The 18,640-nt window shown below is 46.5% G+C and overlaps 2 protein-coding genes and 1 long non-coding RNA gene across 9 annotated transcripts; 2 read left to right on the forward strand and 1 right to left on the reverse strand.

Annotated features, from left to right (window-relative positions):
• The first annotated feature begins 1,119 nt into the window (after positions 1–1,119).
• Positions 1,120–5,697, forward strand: sypl1 (synaptophysin-like 1). The gene is made up of 5 exons (XM_052056234.1): positions 1,120–1,285; positions 3,242–3,360; positions 3,440–3,644; positions 3,798–3,989; positions 4,402–5,697. The coding sequence occupies exons 1-5, from the start codon at positions 1,217–1,219 to the stop codon at positions 4,531–4,533; spliced, it is 717 nt and encodes a 238-aa protein (XP_051912194.1). The 5' UTR covers positions 1,120–1,216; the 3' UTR covers positions 4,534–5,697.
• On the reverse strand, positions 4,481–6,501 carry LOC127594234 (uncharacterized). The gene is made up of 2 exons (XR_007960638.1): positions 6,358–6,501; positions 4,481–4,529 (listed from the first exon to the last, which is right to left on the reverse strand). It is a non-coding gene; the product is annotated as an uncharacterized LOC127594234 (long non-coding RNA).
• On the forward strand, positions 6,429–18,626 carry atxn7l1 (ataxin 7-like 1). Of its 7 annotated transcripts, none has more exons than XR_007960611.1 (13): positions 6,429–6,623; positions 7,133–7,183; positions 8,597–8,704; positions 11,492–11,597; positions 11,717–11,903; positions 12,038–12,432; positions 13,151–13,233; positions 13,379–13,620; positions 14,042–14,291; positions 14,398–14,519; positions 15,220–15,654; positions 15,768–16,097; positions 16,513–16,884. XR_007960611.1 is itself a non-coding variant. In XM_052056136.1 (13 exons), exons 1-13 carry the CDS (start codon positions 6,429–6,431, stop codon positions 16,967–16,969), a joined length of 2,397 nt encoding a protein of 798 aa, XP_051912096.1. In that variant the 3' UTR covers positions 16,970–18,626. The 7 variants fall into 7 exon arrangements, 6 of the variants coding, with proteins under 6 accessions (XP_051912096.1, XP_051912097.1, XP_051912100.1 ...); XM_052056136.1 differs by lacking the exon at positions 16,513–16,884 and adding an exon at positions 16,952–18,626 and having other exon boundaries at positions 15,768–15,972; XM_052056137.1 differs by lacking the exon at positions 16,513–16,884 and adding an exon at positions 16,952–18,626 and having other exon boundaries at positions 15,768–15,928.
• The last annotated feature ends 14 nt before the right edge of the window (positions 18,627–18,640 follow it).

Consider the following 18,640-nt stretch of genomic DNA (forward strand, 5'->3'; position numbering starts at 1 on the left):
AAAGGAACCCACATCGCTAGCTTTGTCGACGACACGACGATTAAACAAGCCGCCTGTCGATTTTTTTAAAAATTCTCTTTATTATTGTTGAAATGTCCACTGCAATGAAAAAGGCATTGAATTTGACTTCTGGGGTCAAGTTTTCCTGTCAAAATTGTTTTTCTAGGTTTCATTAAATATTTAGTCGAAGTCCAATTGTAATGGATCGACTATTTTTCCGAATAGTGCAATGTTACTATAGTGACGTTGTTGTTAAATTGTAACGTCATGCTAAAAGGCGAATACTTTCAAATGTCTTAAATAATAGTGAGTTTTCAAACATGTTTCATCCAGATTTTTTTTTCTGTTTTAGTTGGGGGGTGACGTTTGTTTTCCACCGAGGAGAAACCTTTATGCATGGTTTCTGATTTAGCACCGGACGCTATACTTTCCCCACAACGGATTGCACTCGTAAAAGTATTTTCTCGCATCTGTAATATTTAACCTTTTAAGAAAATAAGTAAACGCACGTTTAAAGCAAAGAGTTCGAAATTTTCAAGTCGATTAAATTAATAGCGAAAGTGTTTTTTTAAATGAAAAGGGTGTGACTGTTGTGACGTCACAGTAACTTAATTCGGATACTCGTGATGTGGCCGGCGAAAAAAATAAATAAAAATAAAAGTGGTGTGGCCGGCGAATATGTTTCATGTTCGGTAACACTTCGATATTCTTTATTTTTTTGTTAGCTGGAAGAATATTTGCCTTTTGCGCTAGCTGTCATATGACCTCCTCGCCATCGTTGAAGCTCAACACGCGAGCCACAAAAATGTAGACTGTACGAAATTCAAACTTGTGGAGGGGGGCTTTATTTATTGTCTGGAACGTTCCATCGCAAGGCGAATGTGAGGAACTGGAACGAATAAAATCAGATTCGCTCTGCGCCAGTCAGACGTCACGCTGGAAAAAAATGCCGAGTTGCGGTAATTTGTTTGTTTGTACTGTAAAAAGTTTCTCGGGGATTCGGTACCGCATCGACGGAATCCATCGTCAAACTTTTCTCTCTTTCGTCACTTTTTTTCCTCAGTGCTGATTTTATTGCAGCGTTAACCAGCAGAACACGTCACGTTGTCAAATCACTCCCACTTTTTTTTTTTGCCTCCCTGTGGGACCAACATCACCAATTCTTACACAGTCCGGGGCTCGGCTTTGTCAAAAAGGTTTTTGGACCCAAGTCGTGATGACCGGATTTCGGCTCAATTTGTCCCCGTTGAAGGAGCCGCTGGGCTTCGTCAAACTAGTGGAGTGGGTAAGAGAGTTCTTTGTTAAAAGCTTAATGTGTGTGTGTGTGGGGGTGTGTGACTGTGTGTGTGTATGTGTGGTTAAGTAAGTGGGTCAGAACCAGAGGACAAGGAGGTGCGGTTCTTTCTCTCCTTCCTCAACTAAACTACTCACTAAAGTAGCAATACAAAGTTTTTGGACCGTTTTTTTTACTTTTGTTGTCGATGCAATTTGATTAGAAGCATCTTATTCATTGACCCATGAAAGAAAAAGAGTCTATAATCCCACATTTTTTTCAAACAATGTAATGAATTAAACATTTTTTACATCGTTATTAAATACAACGTGGCCAACAAGGAGCAGTGTACAGTCAAACTACTGCGAGTGACTCGGTAAACTGCAGTAACATTAGTATATTTGTTTGCCGAAGATAAAGAATCTATACCCCTGAGTGTCGTTGTAGTGTCGATACATTTTAACGCACTGTTTGTGTTCAAACATATTGCTTAAGGCTTATCGCGCCGTAACTATCCGATGCTTTTGATCAGCTTATCAATGGTGATTTGCATTGTGTGTTAGCATTAAGCTAGCTGAAAACAAAAGTGCTGCTTGTTACGACTTTTGCCTATTTCAACAGCTTCCTGCCCGTCAAGTGACACGGTTACAGATTAAAACCACACTCAGTAATAATTCACCTCGTGGAATAACAAGTCAGGCGGAAATAACTCGTACATGTATTGCATATTTGTCCGAGTAGAGTGAACTAGAGACGTTCTAAAGACACGTTTGACTCCCAACTGAGTTAAAGTGAGCAATGAGTCAGCTCCTTCGTCTGACTTGATGGCATTTTTCCTCCGAATGGAGCCGCACGTTATGCACTGGGGTTACATGTTGATTGTGAAAGTCCGAATTATGTTGTTTGATGAGCTGGGAAACAACACCCACGGTGTCGTCATTCGGTATCGGAGAAGTGGGCTTCCGGAGATTCAAAGAGTTCAAATGTAAACAGGAAGTCTTGGATGCATGGACGTCAGGAGGATGCTGACCGCCATGTTGCCGTCTCATATGTGCTCCATGTGGCTTCACGTTTTTTAATGGGGCGGGGGCAAAAATAAGCGTTTAAGCAGGAAGCGCACAGGGGCCGTTGACATATGGAGAAACATCTGGTTCAAGGCCTCTTAGTGTGTGTGTGTGTGTGTGTTTAAAGTACATGTGTGGTTCTTGAGGCCTGAAGCTAAAATGCTAAAGCAGCACTTTTAAACGGAACACACCCTTAACCCTTACATGCTCTTCTGCAAAATTTGACCCATTTTGTCATTTCACAAAAATGCAAATCCCCTAAAAATACTTCTCCAAACCCGTTTCCAAACAATGGCGTTTGTGCGCCCGCATCACATGATCTCCTCCGCGCTAAATCGCATCCTGCCCCCGCTCCTGCTGAGAATTCCGCAGTGGAATGCTCTCCAAGGAGACACTTTAGTCCTCAGCATGCATTCGAGACCATCAAAGATGATGTGAGAATGCAATTTCGGCCCAACTCGGGCGGGGGTGCTTAAGAGCAGACGCCGAACTGAAATGCTGCGGAATGAATTAGATTGTTGAAAATGTCGAAAAAGTGACTTTAACTTGGAGACATAAGCCATGTCTAAAATGAAAGTACAGGTATTAATTTGCCACCATATTGGGGCATCGTGGTGCGCAGGAACTATGTTGAAGCGAGAGGAGGAACTTCATTTAGTCAAGCCATAGCCCTGTCTAAAACAACAGTATTGCTTTGCGACCATATTTAGACATCTTGGTGCTCAAGAGCTATGTCAAAGTGAGAGGAGGAATTTCATTTAGTCAGGCCGTAGCCCCGTCTAATAGACAAGTGCTGACATTTTGTGGTATCTACAGGAAATTAACAAGGTTGTTTTGTGGGTGTCCGTTACTTTTAGCTAACTAATTAGCTTCTGATGCATCGCTGTCTCGTTGTCCCCAACAGCTCACGGCAATATTCGCTTTCGGAAGCTGCGGCGGCTTCGCGGCCAAGAACATCCTGTCCGTCTTCTGCGGCGATGGCAGGAACGAAACGCTCGACGTCAACTTCCACTATCCCTTCAGGTGAGAATCGGTTGATTGTCATGAGTGGGATGTTTAATCGGTCAAGCTCGACTCTGACTTGTTGTTTTTCGTGTGTCAGGTTAAGCCAGGTGCCGCTCATCGAGGGCAACTCAACGCTATGTAACCACTCCGTCAGCACCACGTACCTGATGGGAGACTCGTCCTCGGCCGCCGAGTTCTTCGTGGGCGTCGCCATTTTCTGCTTTTTGTACAGCATGGCCGCCCTTTTGGTTTATTTGGGCTACATGCACGTTTACAAAAACTCTGACTTTGGACCCATTTTGGTGAGGCTTTTGCATCTCTGTCATGTTCAAGATTAGCAAGCGGTGGACACGCCCCTGCTGGAATAAAGTTCAGCTGTTCTCGCGCGCTAGCATACACGCATACAGTCGCGATGTGGGAACGAAGCAATGAATGAATGTGCCGACCACTTCTAGGACTTTGTGATCACGGCGGTCATCGTATTCCTGTGGCTGGTGTGCTCGTCGGCCTGGGCCAAGGGTCTGCAGAACATCAAGGACGCCACGGACACCGAAAGCATCGGCGCCACCTTGGCGCTCTGCAAGGGGAGCAACGTCACCTGCGAGGTCACTGAGTTCGGCAACCTACGAACGCTCAACATCTCCGTGGTGAGACAATCGATTAAAAAAAAAAAAGCGTTCTCTGGTTGAACTCATTTCCTGGTCATGTGACATTTGTGCAGCCCCGCCTTGTTGCTAGGCAGAATAAGTAGTGCGCAATTGATACTTATTGACTACAAAATATATCTGGGGATGTAATGTAATGTTTTTTTTTTTTTTAAAGAACGCCATCACTTGGATTTTATGCAAAAGTGTCCCCCACCCCACCCCACCCTCAATTTCTTCAGCACATGCTTCCTTACTCACACAGTCATGAGACACTGAGCAACAACACTTTCATTTTTCGCTTGGAATCGACACAAGCAAGCTCACAATGAGCCAACAAATCATTACTCGTGATTGAAAAATGTTTTTTTGTCTTTTTAACCCCCCCCCTCTCTCCCTGCGTAAATGTTTTCAGGTATTTGGCTACCTCAACATGTTCGTGTGGGCTGGCAACGCCTGGTTCGTGTACAAGGAGACTCGCTGGCACTCGCAGAAAATCTCAACCCAACCGGGACCGGGGAGGCAGCAGGTTCCGGCAGCTATCTAGCAGACACACACACATACACACACACACACACACACACACATATATAACGCAATTGAGAAACTGTCGTTTTTGTGCCCAAACAAACTTGCACCAATGCTTTTAGAATATCAAATTTCTATTTTCTGATCGCAAAACATGCCTTTAGTGTTTATTTTGTAGCTTGACCAAAGAAAGTCATCATTCGGGTACTGTTATAATCCCTCGACTTGTCCTAGTAAGGGGAAGGAAGGTACTCATTTTGACGCCGAACAACTCAATTTTTTTTAATATTTACGTCCGTGCTGAATTTTGTTGTGCATAATTTTCTTTTTTTGCAGAGGTGAGCTCAGTATGCTTTTTTTTTTGCTCTGTTTGTTCATGAAGAACATTCACGAGGCTCTCCTGGCTTTTGAATGCATTGAAATTGTTAGATTTTGCCTGCCTTTATTTACTTCAGAACGGGTGCTCGGCTCGCTGCGTGCGGCTATTGATTCTGTTTGTGGCTTTTTTTTTAATGCCAGGATTCTCTAAAGGCCGCGTATATTAAAAATAAATCTCTTCTAAATTTGACACACTGCATAAGCGTGTTATGAACTAGCCTGACAAATCCTGAACGATCAAAACAATCAGCGCTTATCGAGAATGAGGCTTCAAATGAATGAAAAAAATCAAGCCGCTCAATGCGCTAAAACCATGCGCCGCTCTGCTGTCAATCAAATACCTCGAGTAAACCACATCCTCCCAAAAATTAAACAGGCCCAGACTGCAGCAGTCAAGTCATAGTCTCCTCATTCTTTTCCCGTGGTGCTTTTTACCCCACGGTGTGCGCACACTTGTGGTGGACAACGAGACGCTCTACAGCAGCCTCTCAAATGCATGCACCTTGAAGCTCATTGAATAATTTCATGTTCTGTTCCATTCACTGTTTTTTTTCCTTTGTCAATTTTTTTGCTCGATGTTTGCATTGCAAAGTTTTCAATACATTTTGATATCCGTTTGTTTAGAGTGGAAGTAGATATGGATGCCGAATAAAAGACGAGATGTGCAGGTGCGGGGGCATACTGGTGATGGCCCCTCCTGCACATGCTGTGTCCCAAATGGCTCCTATGCATTTTGTTTTGCCATTTAAATCTTTTGACTGCTTTATGACTTTTTCCCTATGCAATACAATTTAAATATGTATAACATATTCAATGTTAATATTTTCTTGCCAGCATCATTGCGTAAAGTCAGAAAAAAAATTGCTTGTTTCACATGCATCCTCATAAAGTGAAGTTGCTTATTTTGGCCACAAGAGGTCAGCGTAGTAAAATATATGGAAACCTTTATTTTGTGAAACTGGCTCCCGGTAGCATAAATACTGCACTGGGCTTTATTTACAACTTAATTTTTTGTTCCATTAAATTGTTTTAATTGATTCCCAACAGCCCATTTTCTTAATTTCACAGATTGCTGCTGTCAGTGTCGGTTGTGGAGGATGCAAAAGAGATTTAGTGGACAGCAATGATGTCAACTATTTCAAAATGTTTCAAAAATACTCGAAGCGTTGAAATTATTTAAAAAAATTAGATGATAACGTTTAAGAAGGATTTTTAAGAACTTTACTTCTTCTCCTTTTGGCTTGTCCCTTTTCAGGGGTTGCCATAGCGAGTCATTAATTTACATCTTTCCCTGGTCCTCCACTCGTGACAATTGACACAATTTTTAGGATTTGAAATCAATATGATATATTGATTTAACAGTTATATCTCCATACTACAAACCATAAACTGAAAAAAAATTATAATTTGATGACTACAACAACAAGAAACCATTCATTTCCCCACGCTGAACTTTTGACCTCACCGAGTCACGGCACTCGATTGTGACTCCAACGCTTCGACAAACGTGCCGATTACCTCCGAGAGGTGCCGGAGATGACGTCACTGGCTCGTTCCACGCCTCCTGCGTGCGAACGAACGAACGAGCGAGAGAGGAAGGACGGCTCGCGGCAAAGCAACAAGGAGGAAGAGCAATGGCGACATTGGCTCGCCTCATCCCAAGTCCGGATAGCTTCCTCAGCGAGCCTTGGTCTTCGTTCGTCGGTTCGGCTCAACTACGTCTCGTTGACGGTAAGTTACCAACACGCGCGGCCGTTGACGCTTGTCTTTTTGCGAGCAAAGTGTCAGGAAGTGTCGTCCCCCCTCCCACTACCCCCCCCCCCCCCCGCGCTTTCCCCGCACCCTCCAGCCGCCAAGTGTTCTGTGATTGACTCGCCTCCTCCAATAACACGCAGCGTCTGTCAAAAGCAGCCAAGTAACTGTCAAAAAAGACGACCGCCAAATGGCCAATGGAGAGCCCGACTTGTGGGCCACGCACTCACCGAAGCTGCGAGGCGAACATTGCCGCTGCGTGTTTTCGGCCCGCTTGACTCCTACACCGAAGCTATGTTGGAACTATCCGCCACTTGAAAGTTTTGGTAGCTGCTTTTTTTTTGACAGCGAGTTGGAGGAGGGGGGGCAGCTATTGCTAGCAAGCTAATGCTAACCACTATGTCAAAGTATGCGCGCGCAAGTTTGGAATGCGTCTTTTTTTAAAAATTCGCTTTGACAGTTTCTGGGATTTGTTTGTTTCCACGCAGAATCGCTTTTGGAGAAGTGTCACGGAGAGTTTTGCGGTGTCAATGAAGAAGGTGAGTTTGGGGTGGGTCGTGGAGGGGGGGGGTAGTTGAAGCTGTCGCGTTAAAAGCTGCGGGGATGGCTTGTTTGTTGCAGCGTGGTCGTCTGTCGTTGTTTCAAGTTGCACTTCGACTCTGCTTCAGAGACCGAACTGGCAACAAGTCGAGATAATAAATAATAAATCGCAGTTCAGAGAGCATTTGTGCTTTTGAAAACTATGAAATGCACTTTGTTTACAGTCAGCGGCGTATTTAAAAAAAAAGTCCAAGACAAACAACATTTAGTCAACTTTAATCGAGTCGCTTTTTAGCACAGAAATGATGAACAAATAAAAAATACGACAACCCGAGCCAACATGGTCAGAAAAGTTGTTGCTCCGTGATCCATGCGTCTCCTTTATTATCTTTACGTCAATGCCATCCTTTTTCGACAGCTCCCTTCATTTTACGACAGCTTCGAAGTAGAAGTAGCCTAGGGGTGGATACATTTTACTTTTAGCAACAATAAAATGCCAAATGTAAGCCAAACAATATTCAAATGAGGGACACTTAAAATAAATGCTTTGCGTTCGTAGGACTACGTATTCAATGATTCCTCGACACAATGACAGGAAGTAATTGTCATTCCGGTATTTATTATTATTGTACAAATTATTTGAAAGAAAAATGTGAAATTTTAACTGCATATTGTGTGTGTGTGTGTGTGTCACGGGGTGCGGTGGGGGGGCTCTTGAACCAGTTTTGGAATTCCTTCGCACCTTGTGAGGTATAAATACTCCCAGGCGCAGCACGTCACGCTCTTGAACCGCCGCCAAGCCGCAACCCTCGTGTGCGCGCGCGCACAAATAAACACGCGGCTGGGGAAAGTCTTCACGTCGGCTGGTCAAATACCACCCCGACCCCCACACAGTCACGACCACGCTTAAATCTTCCTCAGTCAGAGCCAGAATGAAACTGTACATGCCGACTGGCAAGCCGCAAGGAAAACAAACCTTGCAAGTGTTCCTCAGCTACGTTACGCTTCCCACAGGTCGTCTTTGTGTGTTGGAATGGCTCCATGTCGTGCTGCGCGTTTTTTTTTTTTTGTAATAGTTGGGATGGGGAGGGGGGGAATAAAGAATAAAAATAGTTCAAACTCCCAAGAAGTCAGCGGAATGAAAGGGTGTTATGGCGCCGAGTACGTTTCAATTTTAAAAGGAGACTTTTTCTTGAATGACCTCGTCCTCGATGCTCATGACTCAATTCTTGATATATACAAATTTATTTAAGCAAACAAAGTTGTAAAAAAAAAAAAATGTTGATGCGTTCAAAACGACGACCCGAATCTGCCCGTCACGTTCATCCTGCGTTTGTATACGGACGGTCGGGCAGGAAGTCGGCCATTGACCGCTTTGTGTGTTGACGCCTGCTTCTCGCCGCCCTCCTCAGGGATCCTCCGCTGCCGCCGTCTGTTTCCAGTGCTGGAGGACTTTCATCTCGTTGTCTGCCATGTCTGCAATCAGGTGCTCACCCCTCAGGGCTTCCTCACACACTACGGTAAGATGAATCGTTTGGTCGAGTGATTTTTTATCGACCCCCCCCAACCCCCCGAAAGAGCTGACAGTCGTCAACGTTTAATATTCATTCATCTTCCGAGCCGCTTGATCCTCACTAGGGTCGCGGGGGGTTCTGGAGCCCATCCCAGCCGTCTCCGGGCAGTAGGCGGGGGACACCCTGAATCGGTTGCCAGCCAATCGCAGGGCACACGGAAACGAACAACCATTCGCACTCACACTCACACCTAGGGACAATTTAGAGTGTTCAAACAGCCTGCCACGCATGTTTTTGGAATGTGGGAGGAAACCGGAGCACCCGGAGAAAACCCACGCAGGCCCGGGGAGAACATGCAAACTCCACACAGGGAGGCCGGAGCTGGAATCGAACCCGGTACCTCTGCACTGTGAAGCCGACGTGCTAACCACTGGACTACCGGGCCGCCCCGTTTAATATTTATGGTCGTAAATCTCTGAAGTGGGGTTGCACACATGCTAACAAACAAAACGCATGATATTTTCTCTCCCCATTCGACTCGGAAATGCCTCGGTGAACATTTTCAATATCTGAATGTTTTTTTTTTTTTAAAAAAAGGCAAAAATAAAATAAATTTGCAGATTTTTATTTTTGAAGCCCTAACTCAAATCGTCTGATTCAATCAGTCGGCGCATTAATCACTCTCATCCGTTGACGCCCACGTCACTCACCGGGCCAGGCTCCACCTTTGAGAGACATCCATGGTCAAAAATCGCATACGTTTGTAGAATGTGAGGATGAGGACAAGTTGACAAAAATTATACCTGGACCGCATGTCATTGTTTAACAATGCAAAATATTTCTCCTCCCCGTCTCCCCCCCTCTCATTAATTGATGCCATAATCATGAGACGAATCAATTCTCAAAATATTCGACAGCCGCGCCCCTCCATAAATGATCCACTGCGGCGTTGATCGCGTCGAGCCCACCCCCCACACGTGCTCTCAAATTGAACAAAACAAATCCCCTTTGCTCTACCCGATTTTCGTCTGCCCTTGAGCAAGGCACCCGTGCCCCCTTTTTCAAGGCTGCTTGCCCCAATTAAGAATCTCTACACTGTCATCGGTGCTCACAGATTGCGACTTGATTCACTCTCAACAGCCCCCCCCCCCACGTACACCCACCCCCCACCACCCCTCCGAGCTGCTCCTAATGCTGCTTCCGGCACGCGCTCCAACCACAACGTCCGCACACACACACACACACACGCAAACTGCTTCCTGAGAGAGAAAAGAGACTCCGTCATAATTGCATGTGCACGCATTCTTACTTTCAGTTTCTCCGCGGAAAGAGGTCAGTGGTATTGTGAGGGCGGACACACACACACACACACACACACACACACACACACACATCGACGCAGGCTCCCGGCAGCCACTGTTGTTTTGTCCCTGCTCCAACAGCCCCCCCCCCCCACCCCCTTTCACTCCCACACCCCATCCAAGCCTTGTTTGCAGCGGTTCTGCTTGCTGACACGCACACAGTTGGCAGGGAGGGGGGGGCGAACAACAGGTCTAAAACGGACTCTGAATACATGCGCGCACACACACACACACACACACACGTGGCGCGTGAACCAACACGATGTCGTAACAAGTCGTCGCACGTGAAGTTTGTATTCATGAGGCCGGTTGGGGGTCCCGACTTCAAATTACGGTGCGGACTCGAGTGCGTCACTCGTGCGTTCCCCGAAAATGCTCAAGCCACAGGTGAACGATGCGGCCGCGCGTTTCCTACCGTTGTTGTTGCCGCCACCGTCGCCTATGTCGCTCTCCGTCGGGGTGAGAGGTACACACACCGAGGGGGGGGGAATTGCTTCGGTCGGCTTGGAGTTGCAAACATGTTTATTTTTACCCACATTCCCAAAAACCAAAATATGGTTCCCTTTTTTTAAAAATTGTATTTATTTTTTTTTAATTTGCATTGGTGATCCCTCCCCCCCCACCCATTCTTATTTTAGTGCCACTTGTTGCTCTCTGGCGCACAAAAAAAAAATTGCCGCTCAAATAGGCTTAGATGCTTTGTATTGTTTTAAAAAATATATATTTTTATTTTTCCCAATTTTGGAGCCCCTCGGCTGTCAAGAGTAAGCAAAAATACGCGCAAGAACGACGTTTTGTTTTCCTGCTGCCACTTGGGTGTTATTTCACTCCCTTCACAGTCTTCAATTGCCCCCCCCCCCCCCCCCCCCCGGAATATTGATCGCCGCTCGCAACACCCCCTGGCCTTCCTCTGTGTAAACGAGCCAGCCGAGCTTGCTCATCACGCACCCGGACCGGGCCAATCGTCAGCCGGCTCGGCTCGCCGCAACGCCATAACGACCAGCAGGCGGGCAAGAGCGCCTCGTCGTCGTCGGGGTGCCCTTTGCAGTTAAGCGGCCCGGCGACCTCGCCCTGACTGCCGCCCGTCGATCGTAAATCACTACAGTGATTTCCCAACCGATGCGGCCGCCGGCGGAGTCTCACCCACGCGAGCGCCAAAACCGAAACGGCTTCCGTGTGGGCGCCGCGTGAAATCCTCTGCTCATGTCACGGGAGCCGCGTACCTGCCAATTGCGACTTTGGACTTTGATCTCGCGACTACTCGGAATCCAGCTGCCATTGGTCCTCGGCTTCCACTCGCCTGTTTACTCACCTGCCATCCGCACGCGCGACACTCGCGTCCCCCGTCGCGTTCCGACGACGCGGTCCGTCCGCTTGTGTTTATTTTGACTTTCCCTCTTCCCGTTTCCTCCGTGTCCCTTCATTCAGGTAGTCGGGGTTTAGCGTCCCAGTGAGACAGAGAGCGAGAATCCTGGACCGCATCCTCCCTCCGTCCCCTCGCCACTTTACCCCCACTCAAGACATGCATAGCAAGAACCGTAAGTGAGCTCCACTCTCAATTTATTCCCAATACCAAGTCTGAAAAGACGTTTAAATCCGTCTTTGGGAGTGAACGACTTAACGACGCATCGTCTGCGCGGTTTTGGTCTCGTTTCAGAGAAGCGCCACGGCTCTTCGGTCCCCTCGAGGAGCTCGCTGGTCCTCATGAAGGCCAAGGCGCCCGCCGTGGTCGGCGGTCCCGGGGACGCCATGGCCTTTCGGATCCCCAAAGACTATCCTCACTCGCGCTTCAGCAAAGCGCCGCTCGCCGTCTACCCTCCGAAGGGGGCTCGGAGCAAGCCATGGTGCGCGCCGTCCACGCTCGATTCCCACTTTGACCGCGCCGTACGGGTGTAAACGATTCTGAATATTCGGACTGTCTTTAGAAATGACAAATGTTTGGAACTGCGTGACGATCGCCCGTTTTTATTCCCTCCAGTGTGTCTCTTCCAGTGGTGAGCTTGGAGAAGATGCCGTGCCTCAGCCGAGCAAACTCCGCCTCGCAAGTCCGCCTCTCGGCCCTGTCGTCTTCGCCCTCCTCGTCCCCCCTCAAGCACCCGCCGCTCCCTCCCGCCGCCTTCCCCGGCGAGAAGCTCCCCAACGGTCGCGGCAACAGCGGGCCGTCCACGCCGCGCTCGTCGCCGTCGTCCCTGGACGGACGCCCCAGCCCGGCGCGCTCCCCGCTGGACAGGCGGCCGTCGCCCTCGCCGTCCCCCTCCCCGGCTCCCTCGCCCGCTCACCGGACGGCCCCTCATCTGACATCACCGTCGCCGTCTGAGAAAAAGAATCCAAATGGCACCAAAGCTTCTTCCAGGTCACACAACAGACTCTCAGGTTCGTACGTCTTATTTACGCTCCGGCGTCTTTGCGGCAGTTGCGGATTTGAGAGAATTCCTGCACTTTTGTGCGCTCTCAGAAATTCACACGCTCATTCTTAAGCTCGGCAACCTCTGGAGAGCGTCCAGCTCGAATATTTGGCTGCAGATAAGATGGCCGTGACAGGCAGAGGGAGACTTTCTCACTCTTGACTCTTATCACTGCTCTCTCTCTCTCTCTCCTGCCGCCAGATTTCCAATCTGTGAACTTCTATTCTTACAAGCGCTCAGTGTCCGAGATCTTCCTCCGTATTTTGCCCCTCTCTCACTCAGCCATTCCCTCAAATTCTGAGTCATGATTTCATATTTTTATTTTTTTTCTGTCTTGTTGGTGTTGGCACAGGAAAAGCACAGAGGCCTATCCGGTGTGCTTTTATTATTTTTTTATTTTAATTTTTCGGCCCTTACTTGTTGACACGGGAGATGTAATCAAAACATCTCACCGACCAATTTGGAATTCAATTGAATGCGTTTTATTTTCCCACGTTAGCTAAACGAGCCTGCCAAGTTTTGCTTATTTTTTTCCCCCCATTTGCATTGCAGCAACGAAAGCAGATGGGGGGGGGGGGGGGTGAAATCGTAAATGCTCATTTGTCACCGTCGCCTTTGGAAATAGCACAACGTGTGCTTTCATTTATTTATTATTATTTTTAATTTTATGGATTTATTTTGAACAGGAAGAATATTTGACCCAGATAAGCACTGTGGCGTTCAGGACCCGGAGACCAAACAGCCGTGCACGCGCTCCCTCACCTGCAAGGTATCACCCCCCCTTCACCACTAGATGGAGCTACGCTAAAGGGAAAACAATACAATACAGCTTGATTTATGTACGGCATTTTGAGTACCCAATTAGAACCTTTACCCCCCCACCCCTCTCCTGTACCTTTTCCATCGGCTTGCAGACTCACTCCTTAACCCACCGCCGAGCCGTGCCCGGCCGGAGGAAACATTTCGATGTCCTCCTGGCCGAACACAGAGGCAGGACCAAGGAGAAGGAGGGAGCGAAGGAGAAGGAGAAGGACAAGGACGGCTGCAGCCCGAGCTCTTCCTCGCAAGACGCCGTCTGTCTCGGCAAGCCTCCCTGCCCCAACGGCCGCCCGCTGTCCACGCTCAAGTTAAAGCTGGCAAACGCGCACATACCCAGGTAGGATGATGGACCAAAAACCCTCTTCAACCCTTCCAGCCTCCTCTTAAAAAACGTGATGTATAATAGTCATGCAGACAAAATCGACGACCGTCATTGGACACTTTTTCTGGGTGAAAATAAAAAATATGACTGTGTATTGTTGTAATTGTCTGTCTATGTGTGTTGAGGCACCATTTGTACCCCAAAAAAGTCTTGGGGAAATCGTGACACCGTCACATTGATGCTATTTTGTAGCCTGTGTGTGGATCTTTTTTTATTTTATTTTATTTTTTTCGATAGAAAACAAGGTCACTGCCACCAGACAGTTTGTATCAAATCATATTTCAAGGCGCCACTGTACAGCGACATTGGATTTGCAAATTTTTAATTCAATTTTTTTTCTCCTTACTTTCCATGTTGTATTTTGTACCCACTGCAGGGTTCCAGGCATGGCCCCCTCCATGCCTCAGCCTCCAGCACCCGCACCCTTCCCTACCCCACCGCCTTTCCCCACCCCTCCCTCCAACACGGAACTCCCAAACCAGCCCCGGACGACGCCAACGACAATGGCGGCGGCGGGCGGTGATAGCGAGCGGCTCTCCAGCGACGAATGCGACAACGCACAGACTCCCGACGATCCTCACAGACCCGGCTTCCACTTCACTCACCACCACCCTCAGCCTTTAGGGGTGAATACGGATGCATCGTGAAGTTGCTGGTTTTAATATTCTCCTAGACAAACTTTGGGGCATCAAATCTTATCTTTCTGTCATTTCTCGCCTTTTCTGGATGCAGTTTTGCATATTCAGCAGCAGGCTCATGGGACGAGGCCACTACGTCTTTGATAGGCGGTGGGACCGGATGAGGGCGGCGCTCCAGAACATGGTGGAGAAGCACCTCAACGCACAAATGTGGAGGTCAGTGTGCGTGTGTGTTCCGGAATAAAAGGTACAATATTACGAGAATAAGCTTGCTTTAAAAAAAAAAAAAAAATCAGTTTGACAAATCATTTTCTTCATTTAATTTCATTATTATAAATCAACTTCTTTAAAAAAAACTAAGAAATATTCCCCAACTTTTTACACTTAAATATTGGATTTTTAAATATTACATTGTACAAAGCGCATTAAATACATACAAATACATATTAAAAAAAAAAAGAATAAACTATAGATTGAAAAGAAGTCAAGTCTTGAAGGATTTAGAATCAAGTTGATGGAAATAACTCAAGCTGTGAAAGGCAGTAAGAGTCAAGGTCAATATCTTTGAAAAGCTCATTAAATTCGTTATGAAATGATTCTGGAATGATGGTGACCGGCGACAAAGGTTCAAATCATTTCAAAGATGATGGCAAATTTAATTGACGAGCGAAGCTAAAAGGGCAATTTTATTCTGAAAGGCAAATATTTCCTGTAGAAAGCAACAGAAAGGTCTTAGGAGGTTAAAAAAAAATCTTACTGATCCTTCTTATTCCAGTTTTCATGTCAGACTTTTACTGGTTTGTCTCAAATGGATCACTTTGTATTTCAGCTGGCATTAAAAGGATGCTTTTTAGTATTTATTTAGGATTATAAGGTGGTCCTTGCCTTAAAGAAGACCCTGTGCATCTTGTTCCAGAAAGGTTCCTCTTGCTGCTGAGAGCCTGCACTCCCTCTCACACTCTGGCGCTCCCAGGCAAGCCCCGCCTTCCTCTCCCACGTCGGACGCCTGTCCTCCGTTAACCGCCCGGTCCGGTTCCCTCCCCTGCGCTCCCTCCTTCCCTCCCCTCGCATCGTCACCTGGAGGTGTGATTTTGAGAGATCCCCCTCAGCCAATTCCAACTCTGAGCGCATCACGTCACGGTGCGCACAGAGCCAGTCGCCCCACCAAAGAGCGAGAGGACTCTACGGCGGAAGCTAAGAGAAAAAACTCTTTGTACTCCTGCTCCTTCCGGAACGGGACCGGCTCGGACGCGGCGGCGAGGAAAAAGGGACACCGCGGTCAAGCGGGGAACGGCATTTGGAGCTACAGCGCCCACTGGTTCACCAAAGCTGGCCAAAGTTCACATCACAGGTAACGTTGAGGTCATGCGAGTTCGGTCGGACTGCGGCATTTGTACACGAAGGGTCCAATTGGTCCTCGCTAAATGTCATCTCAAGGCAAATTCCGCCTCGTCTGCTCCCCAGCGATCTTGGCAACCCCAATATATCCTACTCGTCCAGCAGGGAGTTGGCAGCCGCCCCCTCCTCCGGAACGTTGAATTACGGGCAAAAAGCAGAGGGGAGGAAGAGGAAGAGCGCCGGCCCGCACGAAGGAAAGAGCGGCAACAAGCTGAGCAGGCTGGGAGGTGCGGACGGCTTCTTTGGGAACGACGGCGAGTCCCAAAGACAGGTTGGCCGGAGACCATATTAAAACCGAATCTCAACGAAAACGCCGCCCCAGCTGCCGTCGGAGCTGTCCACTTGGATTTTTCCTCTTTACTTGAAAAGGAAAAACAAACTAAAAGCATCTTGAAACTTTTTTTTTTTAAATTGAACCTTATTGTTACACTAACACCCAAAACAAGAGAATCTTTCATCTAACAAACATACACTAGCTTAATGCTAACATATAATGTGAAGCACCATAGACAGGCTAACAAAAATTAGCGTCTGCCGTCGGAGCTGTCCACTTGGATTTTTCCTCTTTACTTGAAAAGGAAAAACAAACTAAAGCATCTTGAAACTTTTTTTTTTAATTGAACCTTATTGTTACACTAACACCCAAAACAAGAGAATCTTTCATCTAACAAATATACACTAGCTTAATGCTAACATGTAATGTGAAGCACCATAGACAGGCTAACAAAAATTAGCGTCTGCCGTCGGAGCTGTCCACTTGGATTTTTCCTCTTTACTTGAAAAGGAAAAACAAACTAAAGCATCTTGAAACTTTTTTTTTTTAAATTGAACCTTATTGTTACACTAACACCCAAAACAAGAGAATCTTTCATCTAACAAACATGCACTAGCTTAATGCTAACATATAATGTGAAGCACCATAGACAGGCTAACAAAAATTAGCGTCTTTACACATATTGAAGCAAGACAATTACTGTTTAGTCCATATCGTGCAGCACTACTAGTGCTAGTACTAGTACTAGCCTACTAAGGCCCGTGTTGTCATGACGACGAGCCAGCGTCTCTTGGCTGCTCCACGACAGGCTTTGTAAGGAAGCAGTAACGTGTTTAGAGGTGAAATACGCCCCCGTCTGTCATATCGGCGTCATTTCTTTGACAACAATGTACCGGGTAGAGAGAGAGAGAGAGAGGAAAAAAAAAACAACTCGATGCGAATGAAACATCTTGTTTCCGTCTGCCTCTCCCCACAGGCCAAGATGCATCACTGACACCTGTTTGGTAGAATGTCGGGCAATGACGCTCATCACCCCCCCTCCCCACCCCCCAATTGACAGACCCAGACCGTCTCTTAGAGGAACTCTTGGGCCGCACGTTCCGGTCTACTTTTTCACTCTCCCGTCCCGACTTTGGAGCACAGAAAGGAAAACGGAGGCGGCTGAGTCCGAATCCCGTTTTCTAGTCGTTTTCTTTCTGGTCAGCTAACAAGGAACTACGACCGGACTGGCGCATCGTTTTTTATCTTTTTGGTTTTTTTTTTCTGTGACATTTGCTTGACTTGCAAACTTTTCAGTTGGGTTTTAACCAGCTTCTTCACCCTCCTACCTATCTTCCTTCACTTTTTTTTTTTTTTTTTTAACTCCCCGTTTTATATCAAGCCGCTTTTTACGCAGACTCTCTTCGCAGTCTTTTGTCCCCGTGTGCATTGTGTCCACCCCGGCGCGACTGTGTTTAAAGTGCTCTTACTGCCCTCGTCCTCGCTCGCAGCAGCTTCCAGCAGTGTCACACTAGGGCCCCTTCGCATTAAAAAAATATATATATATACATTTACATGAGGAAAAAAAAAAGTGAACCATTGATGCCGTTCAATGCGTTGTTATATTTCAACATAGGAGGGAGTGTGAACTACAGCGAACACTTTTGCGCTAATGTTAACAGATTTTGTCTTGGATTTTGTTTTTCTAGGGTGCCACGTGCAGTTTGGAGCTTAAAGGAATCATTTTTAAATGTGGAAAATGTACATATGTTTATTATGGCTCTGGTATTTATTACGTTCCCTTTTTTTTTTTTGCAGAAGGGAGGATTTAAAGAATATAATTTCGATGACAGTGGCCTGGTTTGTCCCCTGAAATGCAGTTTTGATTTTTTAAAAACTTTTTTTTTTTAATCTAATTTAAGCTTCACTGTAACAGGCGTCACAACAGGTGCTTTTCAAGCAAGGCTTAAGATGACTTATCTCCTTTTCCAAGACGCTCGTTGACACTTTTGACAAGTTCAAGTGTCTTATCGGAATCGGTGCCCCTTTTTTTCGGCACTATTCGAGTTTATGTGCAGTGGATAGAAAAAGTCTACACCCCCCTCTTTTTTTGCGATCTAAAATTGGGATTAAACCATCATTGGGAAGCGGGTGTAACCACATTCTTTCATTTATTCTTACTTCCCCTCAAGATTTTTGTTTTTTTCAGTGAAGGTCACATTAAGGGTGGATGAAGTTGATTGTTTTTCATTTTGCATTCTATCGCCCAAAATAATTTTACATTCCTGTTTTCATCACTGGTCTTCCCAAATATCCCCCCCCCTTTAAAAAAAAATTAAAGGGTTTTTTTTTTTTTTGTGTGTGTAAGGAAAAGCCACTGAGTGAAATGTGTGCATCGGGTGGCGACTGTGTTGGTCATGTTAATTGTCTGGGAGCTTCTCAATTAAGGTTCATCCTTTTGTTCATAGGAACCCCAAATGTGAGGGCGACGTTGTGACGATGCAGCTAAAAATTCACACAAAAAAAAAAAATCAAAAATTCGCACTGTTCCTTTTGTTTCAGGATGCAAAGTGCGGCGAAAGTTGAATGTCTGCTGACTCGCCTTGGTATTAAAACGTATTTGTTTTCACTGCCGTTGGAGCAGACGTTGTCGAAATGGTTTCAAAAGGGGGCGGGGGGGGGAAAG

Source organism: Hippocampus zosterae, chromosome 21 (assembly GCF_025434085.1).
Source record: "Hippocampus zosterae strain Florida chromosome 21, ASM2543408v3, whole genome shotgun sequence".
NCBI lineage: Eukaryota > Metazoa > Chordata > Actinopteri > Syngnathiformes > Syngnathidae > Hippocampus > Hippocampus zosterae.